The 10,034-nt window shown below is 41.2% G+C and overlaps 1 protein-coding gene across 3 annotated transcripts; it reads left to right on the forward strand.

The window, feature by feature from the left end:
• The first annotated feature begins 409 nt into the window (after window positions 1-409).
• On the forward strand, window positions 410-9,204 carry sgms2b (sphingomyelin synthase 2b). Of its 3 annotated transcripts, XM_053240986.1 has the most exons (7): window positions 410-628; window positions 665-676; window positions 4,643-5,320; window positions 6,255-6,372; window positions 6,659-6,812; window positions 7,571-7,737; window positions 8,659-9,204. In XM_053240986.1, exons 3-7 carry the CDS (start codon window positions 4,800-4,802, stop codon window positions 8,842-8,844), a joined length of 1,146 nt encoding a protein of 381 aa, XP_053096961.1. In that variant the 5' UTR covers window positions 410-628; window positions 665-676; window positions 4,643-4,799; the 3' UTR covers window positions 8,845-9,204. The 3 variants fall into 3 exon arrangements, with proteins under 3 accessions (XP_053096961.1, XP_026777236.2, XP_053096960.1); XM_026921435.3 differs by having other exon boundaries at window positions 410-676; XM_053240985.1 differs by lacking the exon at window positions 665-676 and having other exon boundaries at window positions 410-634.
• Window positions 9,205-10,034: the final 830 nt, after the last annotated feature.

Below are 10,034 nucleotides of genomic sequence, written 5' to 3' on the forward strand. Positions count from 1 at the left end.
AATAATAATTGTGTAATAATCTGAGAATAATAATAATAATGTGCTACTACCACTACTACTACTACTAATAATAATAATAGAATTTCATATATAACACTTTTTCACAAGGTTTACAAACCTTGAGATCAGTTATACTGGAAAGAAACGAAAAAAATAAAATAAAATGAGATTTAGAAAAATCCAAGCATGAAAAGAGTGAGTGAGAGTGAGAAGAAAAACCCAGATTATAACACAAAAGAGGAAATAAATAAATATTAATACAACATTAATATTTGACATGTTTTATGTTTGTGTGTGTTATTCATGCCTTATATATTTATACATATTTTTTTACAGTTTAATTGAGTATTTCTGAGGCATCTGAGGCAAGCACTTGAGATCTCCCTGAGCCACTTCTTTAAGACGCGAGTGGGCGTGGTGTTTAACCGGAAGTAGGCGTGTTTTTGAGCCCCAGGTGGGCGTTAGCGACAGGTGAAGGCTTCAGATTCAGATTCGGTCTGTGTGGAGTGGACATGAAAACACTGATCAGCCGCGGAGCAGTAATACACACAGTGCTGTGAGTTTCACTCACCAGATCCAGATCCAGGTTCAGGTGGAGATCCAGGTTCAGGTGGAGATCCAGATCCAGGTTCAGGTGGAGATCCAGGTTCAGGTGGAGATCCAGATCCAGGTTCAGGTGAGCGCTTTCATTTATTAAACGATTGTTTACAAGTCTGAAATATCAGGATCAGGATAAACATTTCTAACGAGTAGGACTGAACTGTTTAGTCTCTGGAGTGTGTAAGGAGGTTAATACAGCAGGCTGCACGTGCGGTGTTGTACAGAGTTATATAGAATATGAGAAAGATAACTGTCTAAACAAATAATAAGCAAATATCCATATGGCCTCTTGTCCAGCTCCTCACACAGGCTGTAAATGTCCCTCGCTGTCCGGGTGTGTGTGTGTGTGTGTGTGTGTGTGTTCAGGTGTCGGTGTTGTATTGTTAGTCACCTGTGTGTTTACTTTGCCTGTGTGTTTGGTTTTGTGTTGTGTTGTGTGTTGTGTTGTTGCTCATTTCCTGGACCAGGCGCCATGTTGCTGTGAGGTTCAGGCTCCAGGTGGATTTATTACAGATATGAACAGTTCGGGATTTTTTTATACATAAACACTATTATTATTGTTTTTCTCCAACATGCAGAGATCACTAATGTTTCTCGTCGCTTAAAAAATGCAATAAGTACAATACATTAATGTAATAGTTTACAGTAGCTATACAGTATTGATTTTAATCGCGCATGCGCAGAGCGTTCAGCAGCGCGGGTCAGTGACCTCAGTGGCGCAATTCTCCTCATTTCATCATCATGTCCATCTTTATCACATAAACACACGGCAAACAGGCTAGAAATCTCATTTTATGGCTTTTGAACTATGTCCAGCAGCCATTTCTGTCTTTAATAACGGGTTATTTGCGTTTATTCACAACAAATAAACTTTAAAACCTCGAAACCATCCGCCATTTTTTTCCTCCAGAACTTCAGACTCAGCATTTTCTGCTCATTTCGTGTCCTGGTTAACGGAGTGCTAAACACATTTACAGTAAAACACATAAGGAAATAAGTAAGTAAGTAAATAATTAAAGGTTTGTATAGGGTTTAATGTTGCTTTAGAACGTGAAAGAGGAAGAAAGAAGAAGAAGAAGATGAAGAGATAGAATGGAGTGAAAGAATGTGACCCTGTGAGGAAGGACGGGTTTCAGCAGCAGGGTGTGTCCACTTCTGTCAAACATTCACACACCAGCACCTTTCAGCCTTTTGTTACGATTTCTCCCAGCAAAGACGCACCTTTGTTTGCTGCTCACACTCACACACTCACACACACACTCACACACACACTATGGGGTTGTCGCAATTTTGTCATCATCTGACCTTCACAAAACAATTTCATTGCTGATTATACCATCTTACACCACAGCGCTGTTGAATTCTCCACTCAGAAGGTGTTGATTAATTCTCTTTAACAGCAGCTCTGACAGTAGCTCAGGTTTATATTAATGCACTCGCTCTAATACGTTATCGTTTCCATAGTAACAGCCCATTCACAGGGACGTGTACAGTGGACGCTCCACTGGTAATAAACAGATTAAAAAAAATGTGTGTGAAGTTTTCTTGAAGTAAGGAGAAATGTCTTTATGTAACATTGATGGAAGGAGTCTCCAGTGTCAGCACTTTGTAACAGTCAGAGGTAAAGCTGGAACTTTACGTTTTCCGACATCTTCAGGACAGAGGAGTTTACGCTTCTTTGCGGTTTCTAAGTAACATGCGGAACAAGCTGCGATTTTTTTTATCTTATTAACTTGAAGAGAGAGAATAAAGAAACTTTGACGAGGGAACGACTGTTTATAGCTGCTATAATGTAAGCGACAACAGGAACTCACTTGTTTCACCAACATTAAATGTAACTATAAACAGATAAAAAAAAAAAATTCATGATGTTCTTTTATCATTTTGCTGTGGTATAAGAGGAATTTAAAAAACTGGGCATGTGCTGGTAAAGAAGAATAATGAACTATTCAATAATTAACTACAGTGATTAAAGTGTACCTGTCCTTGTCGCTGGGGTTGAACCCACAGGGGTACCTCTGTAGTACCTTTAGCATGTCTGTTTTACCCACACAGGTGCATGTAGTGTACTTTTAAAGCACGAAAAACGAATTATGGTTCAATTGATATCAGCTTAAATCATTTTAATGCTACACTGAGTGTGTTGAATGTCCTGCGTGGCTCCGCCCATCAGATACACCTTAGCATTAATGCAGTTTAACTTGTTAACAGGTGTAACACAACGTCAAGACAGTGTTAGACTCTTTACACAGAGACGCGGTGAAACGGGTGAAAAGTGACAGTATTCAATTGTTCGCTAAAAGGTTTGCCTGTTCCTGTGATGTATATTAAGAGTTTATGACATGGCAGTTGTTAACATTTCTTGAAGCAGGGTATGACTCTTTATTAATTTATTAGTTTATTTATTTGTAACGTAATATACGGGGATATGGACTGTCTTTCGAAAGATATAGAGGTTAATAATTAGCGTGCTAAGCAAAATAAGTGATACAGCAAACCGTCCTGATAAAAATGATTAAAATGTCATTTTTGGGGGAGGATATTAGATTTAAATGGCTAACTATTGCTTTGTACTATGTGCCAGATTAACTTTATTATGATCTGTGTGTGTGTGTGTGTGTGTATCAAGGCCACTGTGGAATCAGGATTTAATGTAACAACAGTTTAAAGTTCTTAAAGTGTAACAAAGCAGCGAGTGAAATGTGCAGCATGTACAGTCTGAGAACACGACCTTGAGACCTCCTCTCTTATTACAACACAACATTATATCACCAATAAAACACTCCACGTTGTGCTGTTACAGGAAAATAATCAACACTGGCGTGGTGTGATGAAGCAGAGTTACTCTTACCACCCTGAAGTTGATTATTTTCCTCTAACAGCACATCCCCAAGTGTTTTATTCCTCTTATACCACAGCAACTTTCCGACAACTACAATTTTGTAAATTAAAGAACCACACATCATACTTTTTATCTGTTTATAGTTACATTTAATGTTGTGGAACATCATTAGGAATAAGTTAGCTCCTGTTCTCACTTAGATTTTAGCAGCTATAAGCAATCGTTCCCTCATCAGCCTCGCTTTAACGAGGTAACGAGGACACTGTAGCCATTTCATTCTTCGCCAAACTTACACGTCTTCCTCACAGTTGCAGAGGCTCCGCCCACTTCACTTTGCCAGTGTTTATTCTGCATCCTGTGAAAGGCAAATTGACCAGCCTTCACACCACACACACACCTTCTCTGTTCAAATTACACACTTTCTTGTGAGTTGCCTTTTAAAGAAAAAGGGCGGAGCCAAGCAACCTTGTTCCGCAGTGGGCGGAGTTAATGTCAGAGCCAGAATAATCTAAACAAGCCAGCTCTTATGAATATTGTGGCAGTTTTTATTTGTAATTATAATTATGTCATAATTACAGGCGTAGAAACACGTTAACATTACAGACTGCATCTTTAAACGCTCTAAACAAAGCCGACTTTTAGGATCGCCTGAAAAAGCAGGTACTTCTGAGGAAATTAGGAATGGCATGCAAAATGAAGCAACAGTCTTTTGCATAAAACAACTTGAAAAGAGGAAAGACACAGGAATTCGCTCACTGACCTGAGGTCATTTCCATGCTTCATGTGATACAGTGACCAGAGTGGAAAAGCATGTGGGTGAAAGCATGTGGGTGAGGATCCAGAGACAGGACTCATGGAATGAAAGTAATCCCCACAATTAATACACTAATTGTGTAAGTTGATAACTGTATGTGTGTGTGTGTGTGTGTGTGTGTGTGTTATTATAGTAAAGTGGTATAAAGTCAACAGAAAAGCCAATGAAATCTTTAATCACAGTTTGGTGTGTAATAAATGATCCATCACAGGTCCTTGCTCTTGGGCAAAGGTCTGATGTTTGTGTCCTGTTTTCACTTCCGTTGTGGATGTTATTTTTTCAAAGATTGACACCAAATGTTTATTTAATTCCAACACACACACACACACACGTCCCTTTCTAACACAGGGTGTTAATGGCTCTCTCTTTCTCTCTTTCTCTCTCAGGTCACCGTTCACACAGGAAGCAGCAGAAGTTCAGCAGCCGGTGGTTTGTTTCCACTCCTCCGAACAGATTATTATCCATCCATTCACAAAACACAGGGTGATTTGGGTGTGTGTGTAAGAGAGACAGTGTGTGTGTGGGTGAGCGATTACATTAACAATGGCGGTGACCAAGCTTCCTGAATCAGCGCAGCATGAAGGTGAAAATGAGGGCCACATTGAAGTATTAGTTCCAGACACTTCTCCACACCCCCAGACTCCGCCCACAGAACTAACCCCCAGCATTACAAAAGAGGGCGGAGCTGCAGACCACGCCACGGACCATGCCACGCCCCAGTCTCGTCTGTCACGAGGTTTTGCGCGTTTGTTGCGTAAGAACCAGGACTACATCCGCATCAGCATGGGCGAGCCCCGCCCTGAGCGCCTGCATGCTGAGCGTCTGCCGGCTGAGTGGTGGAAAACGGGCGTGTCCTTCCTGTGGGCGGGGTCTATGCTCTTCCTCACCACTGTCATGATCACGGTGGTGCACGAGCGCGTCCCTGAGAAGGAGAGCAATCCACCGCTGCCCGATAAGTTCTTTGACTATGTGCCGCGTGTGGAGTGGGCGTTTACGGTCACCGAGGTCATCGGTATCGTACTGACGCTCGTCTGGACCACACAGTGGCTCTGTCTCAAACACAAGTCAGTATATTACTCTCTGTCTCTCTGTTTTTGTCTGTCTCTGTCTCTCTATCTGTCTCTCTTTCTTTCTGTCTGTCTGTCCCGCTCATGGCTCGTGGCTCGTAACCATAGACTGAGAGTCGATACAGCCACAGAGTAAATGATCACGCCTGACTCATGCTTTAGGCTGCTATCTGATGAATTTTAGCTGAGACTCGACATCATACAGTCATCCAGCAAATTCTATCAGCACGATTCATCAGCATGAAAACCCTCCAGCACGATTTCTATCAACAAATGCCACGCAAAAGACCTGAAACTAGCCCAAAATATTCAGGCACTGGAAAAGGGACACACATTTAGGCACATTGTATTCACTTATACTTTGTTTGTGGAAATGTACAGCCCAATCTGGCAACCCTGTCATTAACTCCCCGAGCATGGGGCAGCGTGATTCCTGCCCCAATGAGCCTCTATTAGAGCTTGTTGCAGTTCCCATTTTTGACCACTAGGTGCATTAATAACTGGGGCCATGAGCACGCTGCCCAATGATTGGACAACATCTAGAAATGTGAGAAATCAGTGGAACATCGACTTATATCTGTCAAATAGTGACATTTTTAAATCGCTGGTCACTCAGAATTAGAGCTTCAGCAGAATTAGAGCAGAATTAGAGCAGAATTTAAAATGTATATAGTTGTGAATGAGGACTTCATGAAGATTGGTATTTGTTGATGTAAATCATGGGGTACACACACACACACACACACACACACACATGGCCAACCAATCAAAAACAAGTATTCTCCACCTCCATGGTACAAATCATAACACTCACCACTTCCACTGAGCTCCATTCAGACAGGAGTCGTGTTTGTGTTTCTGCCATGTGGTCAGGGTTTGTCCACTGATGACAGATTGTAAATGGTGTGTGTGTGTGTGTGTGTGTGTTCAGGTCAATCATAGGCCGCAGATTCTTCTTCCTGATGGGGATGTTGTATCTATATCGCATCATCACCATGTACATCACCACGCTGCCTGTCCCCAGCACACACATGAACTGTGCTCCCAAGGTTGGTGTGTGTGTGTGTGTGTGTGTGTGTGTGTGCGTGCGTGCAAACGCACTGAGTGTGTGTACTTTTGCTTTCATCTCCTCTGTAATGAGTTAACTCTAAGTTTCTCTCTCTCTCTCTCTCTTTCTCTCTCTCGCTGACTGTCTCTCTCTCTCCTTCACTCTCTCTCTCCCTCTCTCTCTCTCTCTCCTTCACTCTCTCTCTCTCTCTCTCTCTGTCTTTCTCTCTCTTTCTCTCTCTCTGTCTTTCTCTCTCTCTCCTTCACTCTCTCTCTCTCTCCCTCCAGTTGTATGATGACTCAGTGGGGAAAGTGTATCGCATCCTGCAGCTCGTCTCAGGAGGAGGTTTGTCCATCACGGGCTCACACATGATGTGTGGTGATTTCCTGTACAGCGGTCACACAGTCATCCTCACACTCACCTACCTCTTCATCAGTGAATGTGAGTGTGTCCATCATCATCATCATCATCATCATTGCTTCTGCACTTGTTAGAGCACACAGTCAGGGACAGACAGAGCATTCTAGATTTCTTTTCATCAAATCGTAAGGACGAAGCTGTGGCCAGAAATTTCCCACCACAGAACCTGTATGCTAGGCTACATAGCTAACTTTAGAACTAGCTAATGTAACAGTTGAACAGATGGTGGTTGTCATGGTAACAGTATATTTGGCCAATGGTATATTCAAAGGAAATGAGGGTGTAAACCAAAACTCTAGTACTGAAATCATCTCCATCTTAGCTAATGTTTGAGATCAACAGATGGTGGTTGTCATGGTAACAATATATTTGGACAATGTTCTGTTCAGAGGAAATGAGGAATGTAAGTCATATTTATGATGCTGAAATTGTGTCCACTTGTAATTAATTTGAGCTAGTTAACTAGACAGCTAGTTAAGTTTAGACTTGAACAAACAGTGGTTGTCATGGTAACGTTTTATTTTAGGACTGTTAAATAATCCGGATTCCCGTTTGTTCCCACCTGCGCCTAATATGAGCTAGCTTAGCTAATGTCATTGAGGCTAATAGGGAGGGCAGGAAGACATGCAGATGTTTCTAATTTGCATATTCATGTATATTCATGTTTATTTATGCATATTCATAGATATTTGTAGTTGCTTCTCAGTGATTCGTGCTTATGATGAATCAGCTGCTCATGTCGTGTTTGGTCTTCAGCACTGATGTATTTCCCGTTGCAGACTCCCCCCGCTGGATGTGGTGGTACCACCTGATCTGCTGGTTGCTGAGTTTAGTGGGCGTGGTCTTCATCCTTGTAGCTCATGAGCACTACAGCGTGGACGTGGTGGTGGCGTATTTCGTTACGTCACGCCTCTTCTACTGGTACCACACCATGGCCAACAACCAGGTACACGCCGTCGGAGCGGTACGATGTGAATGTGACGTACATCAGAGCGGAAACTTGCTTTAGTACCACATCCTGTCCAATAAACAGGAAGTGTTAAAACTATAAACGCTTTTAGTTCGTAACATGGGAATTACTGTCAAACGTGTAACTAGCAAGAAACGTAATTTTGTTTTATAACGTGTAGGATTGTGCGATGTTATAAACAAACACGAGTAAAAGTGAAAACTCCATTTTAACTCGTAGATCACACACTTTCATCATCCTCTACGAATGACATCATCATCTGTACACTACGGCCTAGTTTATTTAGCATTTTATCAAAAGTGGTTTTAATAAACGTCACAGCTAGGAACTACAGATAATGTTTCCCTAGAAATGACAAATTTCCATGTCTGAGAAGATAAACATCTCCGAGTGGAATCTCTAAACGGAGTTATTTATCCAACGTCGAGGCTGAAATCACATTACAAATCAATGACCAATGTCCAACACGTAAACGAATCATCTTTTGGATTCTTTTTAACGAATCAGGCGAACCGGTTTGCAAATCCACCTGAATCAAAGATTGTGTGTCGTCTACGCAACGTTAGTGTTATTCATTTAAGAATTCTTGTGCTTGCAATTTCACTTCACCTTGATGAACGTCACCGGTGTGGCACGTGTTTGACTAAAAGAACCGAAAACCCAAGAACCAACCAGTGGATGAGTCAGTTGAGTCGAATCGGACATCTGATTCGTTGAAACAGACAGGAAGCGCTAACTCAGTATCAGATTCAATCGTTCATGTGTGTTTAAAGTATAAAGGCATTATCATGATTATTATTATTATTATTATTAATATTAATGCTCTCTCTCTGTCTCTCTCTTTCTCTGTCTCACTCTCTCTCTCTCTCTCTCTCTCTCTCTCTGTCTCTCCTCCAGTCTCTACGAGATTCTCCTCAGAATTATCTCTCTCGTGTGTGGTGGAGGTTCTTCTTTAACTTCCTGGAGAGGAACGTTCGCTGCGTGGTGCCCTGTAAGTTCTGCTGGCCGTTCACTCTGCCCACCTCCTGCCTTACTACGCCCTGCGACTCGTACTCCAAAGTGCAGACGACCCGAGACGAGTGACACACACACACACACACACACACACACACACACAGGGGACAGAACGTTACAGCTCAAGCGCACACACACAGCAGTATTTTACAGACTGAGAGTGTGTGTGTGTGTACCTAAGTGCTTTAAAGACTCTATATGGTGAAGAAGAAGAAGAAAATAATTTATTTTTATGAAGGATGTTTATGTTTTATGAATTTGTGACTCAGTCGTTACTGACATTACTGAAGGACTGTTTATGTTTATTGACACGTACTGTATTTTTTTAAATTTCAGTGTGAATATCTTTTGCAATAGTACTGTATGTTCGTTAAAGTTTAATATTGCTTATTTGGCCTGCTGTATGATAATGTAAAAGAATAAACTATTTTTCTATATACCTGTGAATCTGACTCTGATTTTGTCATAATGTTACTCTGGGTTTTTTTTGACAGTGTAAATATTTTCGTACATTAACCATGCACAATAACAAACACAGAAACACACAGCACATGTACTACACAGTATACAGCACATACAACGCTACACACACTAGACAATACTGCACTATGCTACACATTACACACTATGCAACATTAGACAATATTCCACAGTGTACAGCACAGTATACAAAGCTCCACTCCACAACACTGCACTTTATACAATACCACACAGTAATACACAATACTATATTACACAGCACTACATATTAGACAATATTACACTGTGTGTGTGTGTGTGTGTGTGTCAGACCCTGAGATCTGGGCTTTGGAGTGTGATGGGAAACTCAGACCTGCGCTGTTGTGTTAGTTTTCACCTCCCGAACACAAGCTGTGAAGATGAAGATCTGAGAAAGTCGAATTTTTCACACAAAAGTTCTGTAAAGGGCCTTTGTGGTTTTTTTGTGTTTTTTTTGGGTGAAAAATTCGACTTTCTCAGATCTTCATCTTCACAGCGTGTGTTCGAGAGGTGAAGACTAACACAACAGCGCAGGTCTGGGTTTAATAAACAACACAACACACCAACAAACAACACTACACACAAATAAATACTACTACACACTAACAAACAACACTACACACAAATAAACACTACTACACACTAACAAACAACACTACACACAAATAGACACTACTACACACCAACAAACAACACTACACACAAATAAATACTACTACACACTAACAAACAACACTACACACAAATAGACACTACTACAC

The sequence above is a fragment of the Pangasianodon hypophthalmus genome, chromosome 16 (assembly GCF_027358585.1).
Source record: "Pangasianodon hypophthalmus isolate fPanHyp1 chromosome 16, fPanHyp1.pri, whole genome shotgun sequence".
Lineage (NCBI taxonomy): Eukaryota > Metazoa > Chordata > Actinopteri > Siluriformes > Pangasiidae > Pangasianodon > Pangasianodon hypophthalmus.